General features: G+C 38.2%; 1 protein-coding gene across 1 annotated transcript; it reads right to left on the bottom strand.

Annotated features, from left to right (window-relative positions):
* Positions 1-9,924: 9,924 nt before the first annotated feature.
* COMMD8 (COMM domain containing 8) lies at positions 9,925-24,294 on the bottom strand. The gene is made up of 5 exons (XM_045815938.2): positions 24,141-24,294; positions 19,563-19,718; positions 15,421-15,573; positions 12,950-13,105; positions 9,925-10,855 (listed from the first exon to the last, which is right to left on the bottom strand). Exons 1-5 carry the CDS (start codon positions 24,204-24,206, stop codon positions 10,835-10,837), a joined length of 552 nt encoding a protein of 183 aa, XP_045671894.1. The 5' UTR covers positions 24,207-24,294; the 3' UTR covers positions 9,925-10,834.

Genomic DNA, 24,294 nt, shown 5'->3' with positions numbered 1-24,294 from the left:
CGTTGGCTAGGGTTGGATTGCACAGTCCTGAACCAGTCGCTGGTAGAGGAATGAAATTATCATGATGGGCTTTCAATATTGACCCAATGAGTTGCCCAATACCTGGGGCAGGGGGAAAAGATGGAATATGTTAACAAAAAGAGGGAGGAATGGCTTTTGGGTAGATATCCAATTGTGACTGTCACATTAGTCCAAGGTATCAGAAAACACTACACATAATTTCATAATTCAATCTTCCCTACAATCCTGTGGTTATGATGACAATACCAATATCTGAAAATAGTGGCTAAATAGGTTATTTACCCCAGACCTGATAACTAGTTAGTGATAGGGTCAGTATTCAATCTGAGTTTGGTTTTTTGTTTCGTTTTTTGTGGCTGCAAAGGCAAAGCTTTGTCTACTGTATCACACTGCCTATATCTACCCCTTTTTACCTTGATGATCCAGGTTTTGGGTGGTTTAAAGGTTAAGAGGAGGGTAGGAAGAAGAACAATTTCCATTCCCAACATTTAGATACCGTAAGTAAACACTTTTGTTCTTTTTTTGTCCTGCTCCTCCTCCCTGCCCGTGCCCCCTTCCCCCCACCAAACACACAAGCCTTTCATTATTCTCTTGAGGGAAAGTGTAGAAGGAATGGTTCACATTACAAGTGACTAGCCTGAGGTGTGCCCCAGTTCTTTCGGGATAACATTACTGTTAGAGGACCACAGGCCCCAATTTCCCTGAGACAGTCCCAGTGTGTAATTACCAATTGAACCACATTTCACTCTCAAATTTGTCCATTTAGATAACAATTATATAGTCATACTTTTTATAGGTCTCATAATCCCCATACCTGGTGGGTGTGGGAAATATTTATTAACACTTTGGAGAAAATATATGCCTTGTCTCCCTATGAATCACTTAAGTCTGACCTCAGTCTCTCGATCACTCAGGCTCATTTTCTCTCTTTGTTCCCCTGACCCACCCTCAAGCAAACTACTCCTCAGGTCTTTCCTACCCTTCCACCGAAACGACAGCCACTTGTCATCCCAAAATGCTCTTGCTGTGCTTGAAGTTTTACATTTTATTTCCATTGCCCAGATTTTCCCCTTCCCTAGGCCCTCCCCAGTGGTGGATAATGAATCAAGCCACCATCATCCAAAGAACCATCCATGAGCAACCTTCCCTCAGTAAGTTCACTCTCCTGCTAGCACTCCCTCAATTCTTGTGGCCACTAAGTCAGTAATAATGAATGTTGAATCTGTGTATCTTCTGGCAGTTTTGCGAATAGATGCTCCCCTTGCCTAAATAAAGTGTAAGGTCCTTAAGGGTAAATGCCCCATTTCCTAATTCTTCCTATTGCCCAAAGCATCTGTGGTTCTTGTCCTGGTAGAGAGTCTGTAAATGACCTACACTGGTAAATGTAGCAACAGAAAAATATAATTTCATAACGGGCAGTACTTCAGGATTACAGGTAACACCTTGTGAAACAGGAGCCACCCACACCCTCCCCCAAGTTACGTTAGTTCCATACAGCCTATGTGTGCAACCTCTAAAAGGGATACAAAATGCAGTCAAACTGACAGCTGAACCCAGGTTTGGGTCCGCGCAAAGTGATCACCGAGATTTCTCCAATTGCTTATGACAAAACAGACTGAATCTTAATAACACCATTCTAGATTCTACCAGTTCTGGCAGAATTGAACTTTCCATACTGATGATTACTGCTTTAACTTTATGGAAATAGGAAATTCTTCGTTCGAAGTCTCACTTTTCACCCATTTACCCCCATTTGCCTTATTAAAAGCCTTCTGAATCTAGGTTCTGTGGGGTGTTTACTCTCCAAGTTGGGATTGCACTGCATAATGGGAACACTCCAATGTGAATTCCAAGAGAATACTCCTAGACAGTATTGCACACCAAATTTCATTTCTGCCAAGAAATAAATAGAAGGTTTAGAAATATCTAAGAGGGACGGGCAGTTCTTTACTGTCCCTCAAGACTGCGTAAAATAGATGTACAGAGAAATACCTTTTCTGCACCCCTCCTTTCAATTGTTAACTTTCCTGTTCTCCTGTTATGTATATTATTTACAAATTTGCGTAAAAGAAATACATCATTTGCAAGCCTTACCTCAGAGTGGCAACCAGCCACCCCAGTTTTACTAGATAACGTATTTTTCTACTTGATATTCCCCCAAATACATTGAATTGCAGTGTACTTTTTCTTTTTTAAGCTAATCAACTCATGTTAATCTGTTTCCTACATCTTTTTAAAATACTCACTGGATAAAGCTTGAAATATTTTATATTTTGCGACAATGCTCCTGAGACATTTTTAGGGAAGCCCCTTGATTATTCTAACTCACTGCAGTGTCATGGAAAGCAGAATTATAAATACAGTGATATTTCATATTCAGAACATCCACTACTAAGTAGGGAATGCTCGTGATTAGATATGCATATATTTATTGACTGTGTTGTTCAACTCCTTATTTTAGAAAGGGCCAATAACCCTCTTGATAAAAACTACCATGTGGCATTATTCCAAAGTCAAGGTTGCATGAGGTTTTCAGAAATTCTAAATGATACGTTTACAAGGACTAAAAATTTTTTGACATCTTTAAATAAGCTTTTTATTTTTGACCACCAGGCAGCATTTTGTGCCATTGTGATGGGAACCTAATGGCTAATGTGAAATAATGTTGTGTCATTTAAAAGGTTAATGGAAATGTAAATTGGAAACTTTAACATTGTGTAAATACAAATAAAACTGTTTTTGAGAGAAACACATCTGGGTTAGGGTGGCTTGCTTGAAAAATTCTTTTGGCTGTCCATCATCTCTGAATAATTATTTCATTCCCATGACTTTACCCAAGAAGACTCAACCTGAGGCCAATGCCTTTTTACAGAGGTGTGGGAAAGCAGGACTCATTAGGCTAAAGAGTAGCGGCCATTTCTATCCTGCCAGCAATGGAACACCTCTCTGGCAGCACCTCACCTAAAACTTGATTGAATCCAAAAATTAGCGAAACTTTCCAAACCAGTCTCTTGCTATTTTAATTCACAGCACCCCGTCCTAAATAGCTGGGGCTTTCAAAAGCAGGTGCTACTTATACACAGAAATTCACACCTTATGTTGCCTCCCCAAATGTGTTATGCTTAACTTACCAAATATGTTAGAAAATGTTCAATGTCTTATCCCTTATGCTTTTAAATCCCCACTAATCAATTTGCTGAATTGTCTATTTACCCTCCTACCAAACATGAGTTAGCTAATTCATATCCTGATTGGTATTACACAGTTCTTGTAAATAAAATAATCCCTTTGTCCCTCTACTTTCCAGCAGGCAGAACTTCTTTAATTGCAAAGAAACATAAATTACAATATATTAATGTTCTTTTGACATAAGCATTTGCTTTCTTACATAAGGGGATAACACTTTTGTGTACCGACCAGACCACTAGAGGAGCTAAATGGCAAGAATAAGTGTTTCTGGAAACCAATAGAAATCTTAAGGAAATAGGAAAGGTTTTAAAAATGCCAAGAAAAGAAAGGCGGACTCTTCACTTTTATAATTCCAGTTTCTATTTTGTATCAATATATGCTGCATTTTCTGACTGAAACTGCTGTTCTAATGAAACTTGAGATTTTTCTGTAGTTGCTTTTAACATTTGAAATCAAGCTTTCATACAGGGTGTTTGACTGTAATCTTTCTGTTAGGGATTTGATTAAAATATTCTAACCATTTCATTAATTCCCTTTTTACGTGTTTCAAGTATGTGACGCTATGACTTCACTCTCTCAAAAACTCTCTGTGGACAAAATCCATGAAGTCTGTAGACTGTGATTTCTACACATCAAAGAAGAAATAGATCTCTCTCTAAGCAGTGAATCAGCAAGTAAGAAACTGTGCAGTGTGCTCTGATTCCTGACCCTTTTACCTTTCATGGCCTTTTTTCTATTCTTATTCATTGAGTAATCATGTATTCTTGTAAAAGAAAAAATCAACTTACGTGCAATCAGGTATGGACACAAGAAATGCCTGTGCTCTCGATTTCAGGACTCACGGACACTCCAGCAGTCACGGACTGTGGTTCACTCAGTATTTTTGTTCATAGTGTGGCTTTGCTGTAAAGTAAGCTGCTGTTTTCTTTGCTCTGGTACTACAGGATTTTAACTGTTTCCGCAAATGACAGAAAGAAAACACATTTGAAGGCTGGTGTCAAAAACCACCAGTTATACTCACAAAAGCCGTTGTGCAGCTTCTGAAATGTAGTTTCTTGCTGTAAATACGTACAATTTATGTTAGCTTGTTTATTCCTAAAACTCAAATAAAACTTTTTTTTTTATTGAAAATGCCTACATATAAAAAAGCTTAGTTTGTACTATGTTCAAAAACATGCAAGATTTCAGGCATATCTTTTTATAATCCTTAAAAATGTTTATAATTCTGAATCTATCATCTCAGAGTCTTTATTGTAAATTTAATACAAAGCAAAATCCCTTTATTTGGAAGAAATTCTTTGCAGTATTATCTAACAACTGGGGAAAAAGTACCAGCACTTTTCCAGGAGCTTATTTCTGTACCACTTTGATTTTGGGGGAAAAAAAATTCTTTAAGATTACACGCCTTACAAACATTTGGACATACGGAGTGTTTATATATCAGGAAAAAAGAAGAAATTAAGTCTCCTTGTATTCAAAATTATGCCTAAAGTGGACTTTAATAGCATCCATTTGTGAGGTGCATTATGTCAAATTTCTTTTAAAATCTCCACTGTAAATATGAATATTTGAGTTGAGCTATTTGTCAGTCTTTCCTACTTGGTCCTCCAAACTCATTGTCTCCTCTCAGAAATAACATGTTGACAATAAAAAAATGAACAGACTAAAGTTGTGAAGTTCATATATCCATTCACTGGTGGTTAGCAGAATAGCTTTTCAATGAAAGTCTAAATTCCAACCTAAAGACAACTTTAACATCCATCCAGCAAAGTACCTGGGAATCAGCACTTCATCAGCAGAGCCTTAGCCTTGAAGAGCTACCAAGGATTTTAGAGACGTCCTACAATGGCTACTATGTCCAGGACACTATGTTATGCAATGGAAGAAATAAAAGGCCATCCAGTTTTTTCTAGAAAAACAACATATGTGTTGCATGTTTAAGATTTACTGTAAGAATTATAGATAATATGAAGCTAACACAAGATTGTGATGTAAGTACTATCAGCCAAGGATATGGAGAAAATGGAAACCCTGTGCACTGTTGGTGAGAATCTAAAATGGTGTAGTCACTATGGAAAACTGTATAGAGGTTCCTCAAAAAATTAAAAATAGAACTACCATATGATCCAGCAATCCCACTTCCAGGTATTTATCCAAAAAAAACTGAAAACAGGATCTTGAAGAGATATTTGCACTCCTGTGCCCACTGCAGCATTAGTCACAATGGCCAAGAGGTGAAAACAATCTGAATGTCCATTTGTGGATTAATGGACAAAGAAAATGTGGTATATACATAAAATGGAATATTATTCAGCCCCCCTCAAAAAGGAAATTCTGTCATATGTTAAAACATGGATGACCCTTGAGGACATTATGGTAAGTAAAATACACTAGTTACTGAAGGACAGATACTGCCTGATTCCACTTACATGAAGTACCTGAGTAGTGAGACTCTTGAAGAAGAAATCACAATAGTGACCGCCAGGGGCTGGAGGACGGGGAAATGGGGAGTTACCGTTCAATGGGTAGGGCTTCACTGATAAAAGATGAAAAATTTCTAGAGATCTACCATACAACCATGTGCAGTGAGTTAACATTACTGTGCTACACACTTAAAAATTTGTTCAGAGATTTCACGTTATGTGTTTGTTGCCACAAGTAGGAAAGAAAGAAAGAAAGAGAGAGAGAGAGAGAGAGAGAGGAAGGAAGGAAGGAAGGAAGGAAGGAAGGGAGGGAGGGAGGAAGGGAGGAAGGGAGGAAGGGAGGAAGACAGGGAGGGAGGGAGGGAGGGAGGAAGGGAAAGACAAAGTGGTACAGCCACTTTGAAAAATGTGGTAGTTTCTTACAAAGTTAAACTTGTCGTACAATATGATCCAGCAATCACACTCCTGGGCATTACCAATTTCCTTCAATAGGTGAATGGATAAACAAACTAGCACATCTATTCAATGAAATATTATGCGAGGATAAAAAAGAACTGAGTTATCAAGCCACGAAAAGACATGGACGAACCCTAAATGCATACTGCTAAGTGAAAGAACCCGGTCTGAAAAGACTGCACACTCTGTGATCCTAATTATATGACAGTCTGGAAAAGACAAAACTATACAGACATTAAGAAAACTCACTGATTGTGGGGTTCAGAGGAAGGTGGGGGGATGAATAGGTAAAGCACAAGGGATTTTTAGGGTATTGAAATATTCTGTAAAGTGGATTCATGACATTAGGCATTTGCCAAAACACAGAACTATTCAACACAGAGGGAAAATTAATGTATGCAAATTTAAAAACCATTTAGGAAGTCAAGCAATCCCAGCAAGGAATAGACCACAGCAAAAAATCTAACTTCATTACAAATGTATAAAACCACCTCACTGAAGGGGGAGGGCTGGGTACTGACCTAAGTACTCTGGAAATGAGTGAAGTCTGTAAGACTAGTGGCAAAAGAACTGCACATAATTCCTTCCAAGAAGATTAAATTGTTTCCCATGGATTAACAATTCAGATACTGCCATAAATATGTGTGTACACACACACACACACACACACACACACACACACACACACGGATAGTGGATGGTGGGAGTCAGGTTTCTTACTGCTGGACTGTAAATTTACAGATAAGGGTTAGCAGGTGGGGATGATCCACGTGGTAATGGACTAGAGTAGAAGATATCAAAATGAGCTCACGTGTAGCTTAATATACAGATAATTACATAAAGAAATATTTTTACATATGTATATATACACAGCTTAGTTTACATACATATATTTCTTTGTTCTGTCAATAAAATGAACCAGGGCTTCTTGGAGAAATGGCTGATTCTAGAACCAGGCAGGAAATAATAGACAAAATAAGCCCGGAGCACCTTGTATTGCCAGAAAGTTAAGGAAATAATATAAAAATTGGTAAATACCTACCTTCAGTGACAGAGCTATGCCAATGCAACAATGGAGCCAACCGAAAATGCTCCTAATGGCCAAACCTGGAGCAACTTGAGTAAGTAGTACTGGCTTATAACCAAAAGTATAAAATAAATATCCATGAGTCCGTATTATATAAATAAATGATTAAATAAATTAATAAATAGAAGAGAAAAATCTGTGCAGATTCTCAAAAGGTTTACACAGGTACTCTGACCTCAGGAAGGGGGAGCACAACTTCCCATTCCTTAAATGTGGGCCACACATAGTGACTTCCCTCCAAAGAGTACAATATGGAAAAAGGAGAAATAAAGAGTAACTTTACAGTGAGAAACCAGACAGACAATTTCAGCCAGGTGAGCAAGGTCAATATCAAATCATAAATCCTGCTAACAGTATGTACCCTCAGTATGATGTGATGTAAATGGCACTTTACCTCTGTGATTTTCCTCCCCCAAACCCATAATCCCAGCCTAAGCATGAGAAAAACATTAAATTCCAATAGAGGGCCATCCTACAAAATACCTCATCCACACTCCTCAAAACTCTAAACACTATCAAAAACAAAGAAGTATGGGGAATTATTACAGCAAGAGAAGCTTAAGGACACATGACAACTAAATAATATGAAATCTTAGAACAGAAAAAGGACATTAGGTAAAACCTTAGGAAACCTGAATAAACTATGCAATTTAGTTAATAACAGTGTATTGACATTCTTTCATTAATTATAACAAATGTACCATCCTTACATGTTAATAATAGGGGTTAACAGGATGTGGGGCATATGGGATCTTTCTGTATTATCTGTTCAATCTTCATGTAAATCTAAAACTATTCTTTAAAAAGTCCATTTATAGAAGAAAAAAGAAAGCCACAGACTGGGAAGAAGCACTTACAAGGCATGTATGTGATAAAGACTTGTATCCAGGCTATGAAGAACTCCCAAACCTCAACATAAGAAAACAATCCAATTTAAAAATGGCAACGGATCTGAACAGACACTTCACCAAAGAAGATCTACAGATGGCAAATAGTACATGAGAAGACAGTGAACACCATCAGTCATTAGGGAATAAATATAATTAAAACCACAAGGAGATACCCCTACACACTGTTACAATAGCTGAAATGAAGATGGACCAAAGCACGTGTCAGCAAGCAGGTGGAGGCGGAACTCTCGGACTGGTATGGGATGTAGGATGGCAAAGTCACTTTGGAAACATTCCACTCCTCAGAGTGTTCGCTCCAAAGGAAGCGCACATCCATAGGAAGGTTCACAGGATTCTGTTACGTAGTAGCCATAAGAATTTTCAACAACCAAAATATTCTTTAACAGGTGGCTAAACAAATTATGGTAAAACTCCAGAACTGAATACTTCTCAACAAGAGAAAGAAATGAACTATTGCTATATGCAATAACACAGAGAAATTCGATACTGAAAAGGAAAGGTACGTACTATATGATTCCACGGATATTAAACTCTTGAAAAGTGTGAACAACTCTACGAGTGGCAGGAAGCAGACCAGGGGTTGGTGGGCTGGGGGGTGGTGCACAGGAGCAGGGATTCCAAAGGAATAGGAGGAATCTTTTGGGAGTGATTGCCATGCTCACAATCCTGATAGAGGTAATGCTTTCTTGGTGTATATATGTCAAAGCCTCCCAGACTGTACACTTTAAATATGTGAGGTTTACAGTATATCAGTTAGATTTCAATAAGGTGGTTAAAAATTCTAGTGGAGTGATAAATAAGGTGGTGAGAGAAAGAAAGAAAATGGAGGGTTGAAATTCAGAAGGACCTTTAATCAGTAGAGATCTTCCTCGACATATGATGGGTTTACATCCCAATAAATCCATCATATAGTGAAAATACTGTTAAGTCAACAATGCATTTAATATGCCTCACCTACTGAACACCATAGCTTAGCCTATCTAGCTTAAATGCTCAGAACACTCACACTAGCCTACAGTTGGGCAAAGTCATCTAACACAAAGCCTATTTTTTACTGCAGTGTTGAATACCTCATGTAATTTCCTGAATCCTGTACTGAAAGTGAAAAACAGCAGGCCGTACGGGTGAAGGATGGTCATCAGTGTATCAGTTGTTTACCCTCGTGACCGCATGGCTGCCTGGTAGCTGCGGGGCTGCCGCTGCCCAACATCAGAAAAGAGTGTCGGACTGTATATTGCTAGCCCGGGAAAAGATCAAAATTCAAAATGTGTAAAAAAAAGAAAATCAAAATTCAAACCTACTCAGTGCAGGCTGCTTTAGCGCCACAGTAAAGTCAAAAGATCTTAAGTCGAACCACTGTACACTGGGGATCACCGGTGGTATTTAAAATGCTACCTACAAACTGCTGCGGGTCCGCGACGTAAGGAACCCGCACAGGGAGTAAGTCAGCTACCTCCCTAAGCACGCTGTTTAGTTCAGCTGGTATTTTTTCCATAATCGACATTTCTCAGTGAGAAAAGCAATATATCGATGAACACTCTAGCGTGAGCTCCTTGTCGAATCTCCGACCTATAACAAACAGTCCACAGACCACAGACTGGCATCAGTCTACAGACACATTTTGAGGGGCACGGCCTAGATCACACGCAGATATTTTCTTTAAGCTCTCTAAGCCTATCTTCATCTCTATGATGAGAATAGTAAGAACTATTCTGAACACCTCAAATACTAGTCTGATGCTCTAAAGAGCGATGAAGCTTGCAAACAGCAGGTGCCAATTACTCCTGCGTCACTGCATCCTGTAGAAAGCCGTTTCAAATAAAGCAATACGGAAAAGTAAAATGACATTTTTTATTTGTTCAGAATGCTTGTTCTTAAAGTTAAATGAAATTAAAAATGGTTTGTTTTCCAGTGAAGTTAACACCCAACACTATTAACTGTAATATTAAAAGTCTGTAACAAAAATGGACCTATATTTAACCTTAGCTGATATCTGAATAGTTATATATACACTATACAATGACATCTGTTCTTTTTATCAAAGCACATCCTCCCGATCAGACACAGAAATGCAGAAGTAACAGTGTTACTTTCATTTTTTCCCCACTCGAATAAAGGATTTTAATCTCTAGAATTCATAAACTCAAAACCATTGACACAAATTTAATTATTTTTTCTTGTTCATATCTGAAGAAGAGCTTCTTTCTCTAAGAAATTTTACACTTTATAATCTTTCCTTTGAAATAGAAGAAAGATATGGAATCTCCTGAGTTATATATGCAGCTTATACATTCTTTAAAAGTTATTTTTTAAAAATATTACAAATGAATCAAATATATCCATAATACACATCCTTGCTATTCATATATTCCTTTAAGCAACATTCAAGTAGATTTGTGCTTTGTACGTTTACATTACTTTAGAGCCTATTTTTAGCTTTTAATAAAACTGTATATCTATAAAGATTTTTCAAATATTTAATAAATGAGGCAAAACAGCCATTATGAAAATATAAACTGCTATTATAGCTTTTTCATCTATCATTTTTTATGTATTTCCTGTCAACCGTGTCATTTCCTGTTCTTTAGGGAAGCGGATACATTTTTATCTCTGTAATCCCAGCCCTGCTGCTTTCTCAGCACAGCAAAACAGTCAGTACAGCGCAGGTGTTCTGAACACACAGCATTCACTCGGCCGCGTCTGGGGTAGCAGTAGAATCTGATAGTGTTGGTGTGCACCACTTCCAGTTATTTCAACTGCAGGACCACCTTAAAACAGAAAATTGGGGGGGGGGGTTGTGGAAATGAGGTTATTCCAGAATGATGTCCGTATCTGCTTAATGAAATGCTTTGAAATCTCTGAAGACCAGAGAACTGGTAACAAGCAAGTACAATGCACAGCAACTGATGACGGACGCCTGCCAGGATCCCTGGTTCACACGCAATTAACACTTACATGAAGCTCTACCACACACTCCCTCAGACACTTAGCCCCACCCAAAAGCAAGCCAGGCTCCCCATGCGGCTACTAGGCTTGTGGACCGGTCATCATGGCACTAAAATGACTGTGTAACTGCAGAGTATGGACGGAAGCTGACTATACCAGGGTTTCAGAAAGACAGAGCCGGGGGACACCTGGGTGGTTCAGTCCGTTAAGCGTCTGCCTTGGCTCAGGTCATGATCCTGGAGTCCTGGGATCAAGTCCTGCACCAGGTTCCCGGCTCAGTGGGGAGTCTGCTTCTCCCTCTCCCTCTGCCCCTCCCCCCTGCTCATGCTCTCTCTTTCTCTCTCTCTCAAAATAAATAAATAAATAAATCTTAAAAAAAAGAAAAAGGTAGAGCCTGGTGCCTGGGTGGCCCAGTCAGTTAAGCATCCAACTCCCGACCTCAGGTCTTGATCTCAGGGTCATGAATTCAGGCCCTGCATTGGGCTCCATGGTGGGCATGGAGCCTACTTAAAAAAAAAAAAAAAGGTGGGGCCAAGAAGATTGGTCAGGAGCAAGAGAAGTTAAATATCTGACATTGATTACTGGAGAGCAAATCACTAGAGAAAATCCTGAGCAATCTTTTTTTTTTTTAATTCAAGATTTTATTTATTTATTTGACAGAGAGAGAGAGCACACAAGCAGGGGGAGTGACAGGCCAAGGGAGAGGGCGAAGCAGGCCCCCCGCTGAGCAGGAAGCCCACTGCAGGACTCGATCCCAGGACTCTGGGATCATGACCTGAGCCTAAGGCAGACGCCTAACAGACTGAGCCGCCCAGGCGCCCAATGCTGAGTAATCATGAAAGGAACACAGGTATACAGAGACAGTTATTTTTATTTCTTTCTGACAGCAGCAGTTTCTACTGTTTAAATATGATTTTTCTCATTAAACACTGAGAATGGTTCCTGTTATTTAGTCAATCCTTTGTATATGTAAAATTTTTAGTCAGTCATTAGTTTCATCTGATTTTGTCATAACTACAAGCCATATTTTGTCTCCTGTACTTAGAGGAGTATAAAAACAACTCTATTTGTGCAGTTAAAACTTTTTTTTTTAAAGATTTTATTTATTTATCTGACAGAGAGAGAGCACTAACAGGAGGAGTGGCAGAGGGAGAAGCAGCCTGCCACTGAGCAGGGAGCTCGATGTGGGGCTCGATCCCAGGACCCTGGGATCACGACCCGAGCCGAAGGCAGATGCTTAACCGACTGCACCACCCAGGCGCCCCTTATTTGTGCAGTTAAACAAGACACTCTTTTCTTTAAAATCATAACTACTCATAATAATCATAAAAACACTTTAGAATCAACTAATTTCATAGCCCCAAGGTAAAAATTTTATTTTTTTAAGTAAAAATTTTATTTTTATCATTAATGAGCACTGAGGCAAAAAAAAAAATCTAGCTGCTAGAACAACAGTATTATTCTATCAAAAATAACTACTTGGGGCGCCTGGGTGGCACAGCAGTTAAGCGTCTGCCTTCGGCTTAGGGCATGATCCCAGCGTTATGGGATCGAGCCCCATATCGGGCTTCTCTGCTAGGAGCCTGCTTCTTCCTCTCCCACTCTCCCTGCTTGTGTTCCCTCTCTCACTGGCTGTCTCTCTCTGTCAAATAAATAAATGAAATCTTTAAAAAAAAAAAAAAAAGTAACTACTTGATAAATTATGCTCAAAACTAAGTAGTTAAAATTACAAGTTATAATTAAATATCTAAAACTAGAGATGCAGAACATATCAACAAGGTATGTTCTGTGCTTAACATAAAATATCAGGAATAAAAGAAATATGAAAAGTCAATTTTAAGTTTTTCTCCTATTGTTCTAAGGATATCAATCAAAACGTAAACATTTTAAACACACAACAAAATTAAAACAAATACCTTATTAGCTGCTTCCAAGGAATTTATTAGATTCTGCAGCTCTTCTTTACTCATTTCAACAGAATATGGTTTGACTTCACCATTTTCTTTTATGTCTAGATGAAGGTTTAAAAGTGGCATTTGTAAAGTAGCAATCTTGTCACTAGACAGTGCAAGCTGTTTAAAATGAGGAAAACAGTAATTAATGAGTAGTAAAAAAGACTACATTAAATATGCATCAGAGCGTATTAACAATACATTTTAAGAAAAGAATACTCCTGTTTGCTGTCAAGTACAGGAAAAGGTGGAAGAAATACACCCATGCCAAACCAACATGTATAGGAAGAACGGACAGAGAAAGGAGGATGACAGAGAGGAAGACAACTTGGGAAAAAAGGACAACCAGTCCAAAGTTTGTGGCAGAAGCAGAAATCCAGGGCAGAGTTATGGCTGGGAAGGGAAGTTGAATGGGTCCAATGCATCACGAAACCGAGAATTCTTAAAGCTTAAATAAGTGTGAGGATACCAAGAGGAAGAAAGTCCATGTACAAAGATAAAACTAAAAACACTGGTAAACCCTGTGCAATGAAGATGCTTCGTTCACAATCAGCTAACTTTCTACTAAATTATTGATAAACACGTTATCAAGATACCACTATCAATTAGAGCCACTCAGCAAAATCATTCAACATTTACTCCACTTCCTATTTTCTATCTAAAGAGAATCCTAGAGGAAACAAAAGAACCAAATATTTAGGATACAAATAGTTTTTGAAACAAGCACCATAGCTTCATTGGCAGATGGCAAAGGGAAAATCAAGTCTCCTGGTATCTGAGCTAAAAAAACTCCACCATACCTCAATCTTCAAAGTGCTACTACTTGCAAAAATTTACTTGTGTCATTCATTACTTGTACAATGACTGGTAAGGAACTATCTCCCTAACAAACATCCTCGGACTGCAGAATGGAATCCTCACATACCTCCTTCATTCTCTCTTCAAAAAACCAGGGCTCATAACAGCTGAGAGGAGTCCACTAAAGATGGACTCCTTTACGGATAATTCTCCTCCTCAGTGTGTCCAGTAAGCGCTTTCTCAGTCTATGCTTGAATACGACCCATGATGAACGAGCTACTTCAAGAAGAGTTTATTGAATAATCTTCAGATACTGACAGGTGTAAAAAAGCTCTCCTCAGGTTGAACGTGAACTCATCTTATCGCAAACCATATACCTTAGACTTTAGCCTTTGTCCTAGCCTCTGAAGCCACGAGCACATATCAATTCCCTCATCCATACAGATGACTTTTAGTCCTTTAAAGGTAACTATAATTTTTGTACTAAAGTTTTTCTTTTCTGGATACGTGGTCTCAAGTGTTTCAAAAAACCTTCATGTACCACGACTTTAAGTTCCTGTTCATTCTCTTTTGGTTTGGCTCCAATTTGTTGCAGTGTCTCTTACATTTGGCAGCCAAAAGTAAAAGTACTACTAAACTGAATTAACTAAGAAGATCTAATGAATGAGAACAGAATTAGAACTACCCATTGCTTGAAACACTGCATTTCTACCAACAAAAGAAGACCGAATCATCACACTGCTGACTGAGGCCACATCTGGCAAATCAAAACAACTGAATATTTTCCATACAAATTACTTTTGGCTTATCTCTCATATCTTTTATATTAAATTGCCTTTATTTAAAGAATTCTCTACCTAGGTTATCTCTGCTCAGTTTATTTTGCTTCATTTGATCCATCACTGTAATCTGCTGTAAAACAATTTTAAACTTTAATTCTATTGTATTAATATTTACCATATCTCAGATTTGATGAGCATAATATTCATGAAAGAATATTTGTTGAAGAAGTTTGGGCCAAAACCAGAATCACAGAGAACTCCCTCCTAGCTAACACAAATTTTGGTTATTTATCTAGCTATGACCCAAGTAACTATGTGATCTGTCCACATCTTTCTCCACTTTATCCACAAGGACAATATGAGGCACTTATCGTGCTGAAATGAAGAAACACAATGTGTTTCAATACAACCTCCTCATCTAGGTTCAGGTGCCCTGTACGGCACAGAAAGTTGGATTGCTATTGTTCTTTATGAACCTACTGCTCATGAGTCTCTTTTCAAAGTGTTTTTCAAGTGCTCTTTTTAATAGCACGTTATAGATTTCGCCCCTGGAGGCAAAATTGCATTTACCAATCTCAGAAAGCTTATGAAGTCTGGAAATCCAAAAATATATGTTGAATACATACTACTCCACTACTTAAGATATTTAATGATTCACAGCTCTAGTTTATTAAATTTATTATCAATGTAATGTTTTTACATATTATATGGATCTTTGTACTGTACTAAATATAAAAATGCAATTTTTGACAATGTATTCTTAAAATAACAAATTTTACATGCATAATATGAAAAAGAATATTTCATTTCAAAAAATGAGATAAAAAACATACATGCCCATAAGTAGATTCTCACCTTTAACTGCCAATCAAAATCCTGTAGCTGTGCAGAAGAAATATCAACTATTTCTTCTAACAGAGCCTGCTTGATTTCATCTTTCCTACTTTTCAAGCATTTCATGATAGCTTGTTGGTGAAATGAAGTCAACTGATTTAACTGCTGAAATATCTATGAAAATAAAAATAAACAGAAAATAAGTGAAAGGGTCTTTCTGTTTAAAATGTAAACACATAGCTCCACTTCTCTTTCACAAAACCTTTTAAATGACAGTTAAAAAAAAATCTGTCTCTATGAAAAGAATAAAATGAGAATGCATAACTAACAAACAAGAGATTTTAACAAATTATTGCAAAACAGAAATGAACTGATGAAGTAGCATGGAAGCAAAGACCACTAAAACTGGTATAGCTATTTTAATATCAGACAATGTAGTCTTTAAGGCAAGAAGTATTATGAGAAATAAAAAACGGCCCAAGGGCCATTCAATAGAAAGAATAATCATAAATTTCTATGCACCCAATAACACAGCTTCAAAATATATACAGCAACACAACTTGGCAGAACTAAACGGAGAAATGGATAAATCTACTTTCATAATTAGAATGTTAACACATCTCCCAGTAACTTACAGAAAAAGACAAAAAAATCAGTAAAGATAAAGAACTGAAAAACACTATCTTCCTTAAACCTAACTTACACATAGAACATTATGTTCATCAACTACAAAATAGATATGGAACATTCACCAAAATGAACCATATGATGAGCCATGTAGCAAATCACAACAGATTTCAAAGGACTGCAATCAAACTATTTATATTTTTTTACCATGGTGTAGTTAAATCATAACTGATAAAAAGATTCCAAATATTTGAAAATTATACAACATGGTAACATAGTACTATGAAAGAAATAAAATCAATCTTCATAAACTCTTCCAGAGAATAAGAGAAAAAATACTTCCTAATTCATTTTATTAGACCAGAATAAAACTTGACATGCTGACAAGGACATTATAGAAAAGAAAAACTATGGCCCAATATCACTGAAAAACATGCAAAAATCGTAAATAAAATACTAACAAATCAAATTAAGAGATACATAAAAAGATAATACATCATGACCAAGTGGCATTTATTTTGGCAATACAAAAGTTAGTTAAGCATTTAAAAATCCAATGAAAGATGCCACATCAACAAAATAAAGGAGGAAAAAATAACAAATTTAGGGAAAGAGCATTTAAATAAAATTCAATACCCATTAATGATAACAATTCTTAGCAAAGTAGGAACTGTAAGAAACTTCTTTAATCTGAAAGTTGATATCTAGAAAATCATACAGCTAAGACAATGATAAAACAGTGAATACATTCTCCCTAAGGTCAAGAATAAAACACTGCTTTTTTTCAACACTGTTTTACAGGTGTAAGCCAGTGCAATAAGGTAAGAAAAAAAAGTATCAATTTTTAAAAAGAAAATAACTGTATACCAAAAAAATCCAAAAAAAAACCCAAACCAAAAACGTTTTATAAGCCATTAAAATAATAAAACTTTTAAAGACTGTTAACATGGGGTAAAGATATAAAAATTGCAGTATTTCTACATATTAGCAATAAATAATTGGAGAACAAAATTCTAAAATATCAAAAATATCAACTACTTAGAAATAAATCTAACAAAATATTTGCAAGACCTCTATACTAAAAACTACAAAATATTAGAGAAATTGATGCAATCCAAATAAATGGAATGTTATACCATGTTCATGGATTGGGAAGATTAATATTAAGCTGTAAATTCTTGCCACAATGATCTAAAGACTCAGTGCAGTCCCCATGCTATGAACTTAATTATGTCACCCCAAAATTCCTATGTTGAAATCCTTACCTTCATTGTGATGATATTTAAAGAGGGTGGGTCTTTGAGAGATAATTAAGTTAATAGGTCATAAGGGTGAGGGCCCTCATGATAGGATTAGTGCCCTTATAAAAAGAGACACAAGAGAGCATGCTTCTGTCCCTCTCCCCTTACCAATGAGAAAAACACAAAAAGAAGGTAGTCTGAAGCCAGGAAAAGGGCCCTCAACAGGGAATCAAATCAACCAGCACCTTTGTCTTGGACTCACCAGCCTCTAGTATTATGAAAAATAAATTCTTGTTGTTTAAGCTACCCCGTCTATGGTATTTTGGTATGTCAGCCCAGCAGGGTTTTTGGTTGAAATTGACAAGCTGATTTTAAAATGTACATGAAAATACAGAGGACCCAGGATACCCAAAACAATCTTGGAGAAGCATGAAGTTGAAGGTCTTCTACTACCAGATATCAAGACTTTATGTAACATGGCCGTAATTCTACACTAATTAAGATAGTGTAGTACTGAGAAATACAGACAAATAAATTAATGGAGCAGAATAAAGAGTCCAGATACAGGGACGCCCGGGTGTCTCAGTTGGTTAAACGTATGCCTTCGGCCAGGTCATGATCCCAGGGTCCTGGGATCAAGCCCCACATTGGGCTCCCTGCTTAGCGGGAGCCTGTTTCTCCCTCTCCTGCTCCCCCGTCTATGGGCATGCTCTCTATGTCAAATAAATAAAAATCTTAAAAAAAAAAAAAAAAAGTCCAAACACAGACCCATACATATATAGCTACCTGATTTACAACAAGGGCTACACAGAAATTCTGTGGGAGCGAGGACTGTCATTTCAATAAACGGTACTGGGTCAACTGGCTATTGATGTGAAAAAATGTGAACTGGACCCTTACTCCACAAATACTAATTGAAAATGCATCAGCAACATAAATGTGAGAGCTTCTACAAGAAAACTAACAAAACATCTTCATGATTTTGGCACAAATATTTCTTAAACAGGACCTTACTAGCACTAACCACCAAAAGAAATATTGACAAAGCTGGACTTGATTAAAATTCAGAACTTCTGTTCACAAAAAGACCAGTAAGAGTGAAAAGGCTAGCCACATAATGGGAGAAGATATTTAAAATACATGTATCTAACAAAGACCTCCCACCCAGAATATCATCCAAATCAAAATGAACATATATAACTACACTTTTTTAAAAAGTAAGCAACCTATACAAACATGGCAAAATAATTTTTGACCAAGGTACAAAAGCAATTCAATGGAAGGATATTCCTATAATTTCACATTAAGATGTCTGTCCAAGAAAAGCTGGCCAATATGCGTACAAGGAGACATGTACAAAATGTCTGTAGAAGTACTCTATACATAATAATTAAAGAGGCAATGATCTAATAGTTCATCAGGAAGGGACCAGAAAAATAAGTCCTGCTAATTCCTATCATCAAATACTACAAGAGGTTGAAATACATGAACCAGATCTACATTTACCAAAACTGGTAAGTCTAAAACACAACATTCCATTAAAAAATTACAAATGGATACCTGTTATCATTTACAAGTTACACATTTATACAACTCAAATAATTATATCTATTGCTTATAATGCAAATATTCCTGAATACAAAACATGTATGCCAACTTCACAAGTGGTGATCTCTTAGGGAAGGGTGGCATGCCCACGTGGTATTTAGGTATATCTGTAATGCTTTGTCTCTAAAACAAACACACAAACTTGTAATGCATAAAGATGTTAACAACTGTTTAATTGTGATAATGAGAGTGTAGGTGTAAGTTATATAACTTTTGGTTTTCTTCTACATGATTTAAATGTGTCATAATTTTAAAAAACATGAAACAAAACTATAAAAAATAACTTCCACAGTCAGATTTGCCTACTGACAATTTATGAGGTTTTGTTGTAATATAATATATACTTACTGGGGGCGCCTGGGTGGCTCAGTCAGTTAACCGTCTGCCTGCAGCTCAGGTCATGATCCCAGGGTCCTGGGATCCAGTCGAAATCAGGCTCCCTGCTCAACTGAGAGTCTGCTTCTTCCTCTCCCTCTGCCCTTTCCTCCCCAACCCCACCCCACTCCTGATCTCTCATGTTCTCTCTCTCTCTCAAAAAAATGAATAAAATCTTTTAAAAAATGTATATATATATATACTTACTGATGACAGCTCTTGTATAATATAATGACCTACAGACCAACTTAAGAAAAACCTGAAAACTATTTATTATTTATTATAAGGTATAGAAATTTGAAGTTAAGTTACCTCTTCATCAGATAAATTTTTACCAACTACAGCTTTGAAAAATTTGGTAATATCTTCTAGAACGTTCTTCCATTCTGTTGAATCCCAAACACTGTGATAATCCTGGTGGAGAGGATAAGCTCGGCCACAAATGCCATCAATTATTTTGTGAAGAAGCTAGAGAGAAAAGGAAATAAATGAATTATAACTTATAAAAAAGATTTATCTTCCTTGTAGGAAACAAGTATTGCTGGGAGAAGCTTATGTTATCTGCAAAAGCAGCTGAGGTTGAAATCTAACTACTTTTAACATTATTCTCATTATTTAAAAATAAAAGCTCCAATAAAAATACCAGACTTCTTATAATTTTGTCCACCTTCAGAAGCTAAAATAATTTCATATATACACTGTTGTTTCCCCAATATTCGTGAAAGGAAGATGGTGAATAGAAAGGCTTCACCTTGGTATTACTTAGACAGTGTATTTATCCCAATAATCTAAAAAAAGTATGACTTTTAGACTAAAGTTTTTTACCATAGATCTATAAACTTCATTTCCCTCTACCTCCATTTTCACAGCATTCACACTCACTTCTCTTGGTCCAGTCCAAGAAAGCGGTCACTACCTTTCTTTTCCTTTTTTACTTTCCTTTATCTCTACCCTATCTTAGCATCAGCAACGGAAATCCTAACACATATATAACTGAACATAGTGATTAACACTGAATTTTGGAATAAAACTGTCTAATTTGAATCCTAGTTCCACCACTTACCTAGTTTTATCAAGTTATTTAAATGTTCTGTGCCTGTTTTCTCATGTATAAAGTGAGGATATCATCTACCCCCATAATGTTGTTGTAAGGATTGAAGGAGTACATGCAAATCACTCAGCACATTCCTGGCATGCTATAAAACACCTAAACATTGCTAGCCATTGTTATGATTCTTCTTATTAGTATTATTATCACTATTACCACCACTACCACCATCACTACTACTACTGGTATTATGTTCCATGTCTAACATACATTAACTGAGTGTCTACTATGCCAGCCCTATTCTAGATAAATGATTAATATGGTTTTCTTTCCCAGGGGATATTTGTGTCTTGTAAAAAGAGTATTTGAACCCAAATAATTTGGAAATGCATTTAAGCAACAAGTCTTCCAACTCTTTTTTCCCCTGGACCATATTCTACCCCATTTTAAGCAATATAACTCTTTCTCTATAACACCACACATATCAGAATAGAAATGAGCAACTGGTAACCCTGCTTCCAAATGATGGCTAATGCACTATATGAACAGACCTTTTATTTACCAAAGTCAACAAACATTCTCAATTTGAAATTCATTCAAAATCCTGTACACATATCCCGTGTTACCCAAACTACCTCCATGCTAAAGCAAAACCCAGAACTCAAACTAAAAAATAGAAGTGCCATCTTTTGGAATATAAATGTTTTTATTCATTCATTTATTTATTCATTCATTTATAAATGTTTGTATTCATATATACAAATACATAATGAGCACTTTATTCCAATTGTTAAACAAGTTAATGGAAATACAAAGCAAAAATAACCATAATAACTACCATTTATGGAGCCCTGAGTACCAAGCACTGTGCCGCATGAAGTAAGTATTGTTATTATCCCCATTTTACAAATGAGAAACTGAGGATAAACAAGATCAAGGTTCTACCATATCAGAGCTTTAGCACATTAGAGAAAGACAAACATATAAATACATAAACGCAATTGAGACTGACTGGAGCTATACTAAAAGTTTACAGAAGATACAAAGGAGCAGAGAGGAAGCAGGGAAAATTCCGGCTTTTAAAAGGTTGAGTAGCGGGCCATTCAAATAGAAGAGAAGGGCATTTCTAGTCACAAGCAACAGCATATGCAGAGAATGGAAGTGTAAAATCACTTGTTCAATTTGAAAAAAGACAGGATACAAGGCTGGAGAGGTGAGTGGAGGCCAAATCATAAAGGGCCCTGTTTACACTGTCCAGGCTCTTTAATTGCTTCCACAGCTAAGCAACCTATTCGCATATTTGCATTATTTTCCCATAAATTTGCCAACAAGTTGGGAGATGAAAGAAAGGGAAAAGACAGATGGTGAGATCAAAGGCCTCCTGCCTTCAGTTTACCAGGAAGAAATCGGGGGGCCTAAATAATTGAGGACACTCAAAATGGAGGCAATACAGAGGTAAAAGAGACGTGAAAAGGAGAAGAAACCAAGGATGATACGCAGATTTAAGGTTGAGTGGCTGGGTAAATGGCGCTGCCCCAAACCAAAGATAAAGCTACAACCACAGGAAGAGTAGTTCTGGGGGGGAAAACGAGGAGCTCAGCCAACGACACACTGCATTTGAGATACCGGGGGTGGGTCTAAGCAGAAGCCTGACACTCCGAGATCTTCGGCTGGATGCTGAGATCTAGGTGTCATCAACCTACAGGGTGGGAAAGGCTACGGGCCTTATCTAAGAAGCAGGCAGAATGAAGACAGAGGCAGAAGGCTAACACAAAGACTCGCAGTCAACAGATCTGAACACGTGTTCTACCTTTGCCACTTATTAGTTTGACAACCTCAGGCACATAACTCAAACTCTCTGCTGACATTTCGGTTTCCGCACTCCTAAAATCACAGAAAAGAGTTAAGACAGGGTTTTGTTTTGTTTTGTTTTTTTTGATCCTGGTAAGAGTTAAGTAAGTTTAATCTCCCCACACTTTCCCATTGTAAATGGAATAGAGGAAAAAAGAAGACCTACATGTGGGGCTTATAAAAGCTGCCCGCCACATACCCCTCTATCACATTATGTAGGTGAAACCCCCACTCCCACCCTTCACCCATTTGTGAATGGAACAGAATTGGGACTTACTCAGAGGTGCCTCTCACTGACACTGAAGGCCATCCCACCAAAGCTTGGCATCCAGATAAGCGCCCCCATGGTTAAGCAGATTTTAGTACGCATTAATTCCTTCCCTCAGCCAACACTGATTAAGAACCCACCCCGACCCAGACACAACTCTCAAGATCTAAAGATATAAAACAAAGTATCTACTCTGAAGGAGTTCAGAATAAGAGAAACCAGAGGCAAGCCAATCAGTCAAGAAGTTGTATAATGAGACCTGAATTGCTGTGGGACAGAGGAGAAGGAGTAAATATATTTATGTACTAATTACAATAGAATGAATTAGTAGGCTGACTTCTGAGGACAAACAGAACCACAGATCCCAGAGCTAATGCTGAAGCTCCATTTTGTATCTATTGCTTCCTTTTAGGGACAGGCAAATTTCCTTCAGGTCCTTCCTTCTTTTCAAGGGGGAAAAAACCCACTTCTCAGTCAGATTTTCCTCTACAGCATCCACTGGGTTTTCTCTTCCTTTCACAATTCTGTCAAGATACTTATTAGATGTAATCACTCTCTCCACATTTGATTTTTCAAACTCAAAACAGCCAGTGCCTTTGGTATTGAGGCTAAACACACAAGCATGGCATATAAAGACGAGCTACCGGACTTCCCACTCACCTGTCTAGCCTTAGTCTCCCTGCTCTGCTCACTCCGAATTTCAGTCTCTAAGAATTAGGGCAGGTCCTCAAACCTGCCAAGGCTGTTAAGCCTTGTAGCTAAGCCTTGTAGCTGCCACTCCCCTGCCTAAGACACTCTCTCCCTTCTAGCCCGTCTGGTTCCTACTCATCCTTCAGAACTCAAGCTAGAAATTTAGATGTTCCTTTTATACAAAACCTCTCCTTGCCCCCTCAAATCTGGGGTGCTACCTGTCCCACAAGCTCATTAATTCAGTTTGGTTTCCTTATTAGATAGCAAGCTCCACAGGGGCACAGGCTGTATTTCATTCACCATTTCACCTAATACCATACGGGCACTCAGCACAAGGCAGACTTCAGTGCAAAGCTGGAGGGACGAAATGAACAAGGCTGCTTTCCCCAGATCCTCACACCTCCTTCTCAGGCTCAGGGTGTCAATGTATATGTCACCTCTTGGGGGAAAGGCTACCTTACACCACGCTACCTAAAGTAAGTCGCCCATTTATTGGTGGCCCTTACCAATTTTTTTTTCTGTCGCCCTCAAGGGGGGCAGGGTATGCTTCTCTAGGTAAGCAGCGTGTCCCTAGCACTCTGCCTGGTGCACAGGGAGCATTCTGAAGGCGTGTCGTGTATGAATGAATGAAATGAGAGACTGCAAACCACTGGTTCCACGTTGTAAGATTTCAAATACTATGCTGGTGCCTTCGCTCTCCAGCCCAGAGTCACTGGGTCGCGGGACGCGGGCCGCGCTTGGGAGCTGACGGGCCGTCCCCACCCGGGTCCGACCATGACCGGTCCTAAGTCAGCTCGAAAAGCCCCTCGAGGGGCACCTCCAAGCAGGGGCGCGGAAGTGGCGCCAAAAGCCTCAGCCTCCTCAGCTCTCCAGGGGAAGAAGTGGGCCGGACACCCGACATCACGCCCATTCCCCGTCCCTGCCCTGGGCAGCCCGGGTGAGCCCAGCGAAGACGTCTCGATCAGACCGGGCCGGACCTGCAGGCCGGGCCTCCCCAGAGCCCCGCCTGCCACGCCGCCTGCGCTCTCCTCACCTGCGGGCCCAGCTCGGCTGGAAGCTTCTGCAGCTGCCACAAGGGCGTCCCCTCTTCCGGCTCCATCCCAGTACCAAGGAGGAACCTCGGTCACATGACAAGGCCCGGTCGCGCCTCTAGAGCGCGACTCACCCACGTGACTCTCGGGTGGGGC

The sequence above is a fragment of the Ursus americanus genome, chromosome 8 (genome assembly GCF_024610735.1).
Source record: "Ursus americanus isolate L20-20 chromosome 8, mUrsAme1.1.p, whole genome shotgun sequence".
Taxonomy (NCBI): domain Eukaryota; kingdom Metazoa; phylum Chordata; class Mammalia; order Carnivora; family Ursidae; genus Ursus; species Ursus americanus.
The sequence above is the reverse complement of the archived record's forward strand: the minus strand, read 5'-3'. Positions and strand labels throughout refer to the sequence as shown.

Coding starts and splice junctions, on each gene's coding strand:
- COMMD8 (XM_045815938.2), bottom strand. CDS start 24,206: ATGGAGCCGGAAGAGGGGACGCCCTTGTGGCAGCTGCAGAAGCTTCCA. Junction 15,574..19,562: donor AAAATTTATCTGATGAAGAG/GTAACTTAACTT, acceptor TTATTTTCATAG/ATATTTCAGCAGTTAAATCA. Junction 10,856..12,949: donor CCTTGGAAGCAGCTAATAAG/GTATTTGTTTTA, acceptor TTCTGTTTTAAG/GTGGTCCTGCAGTTGAAATA.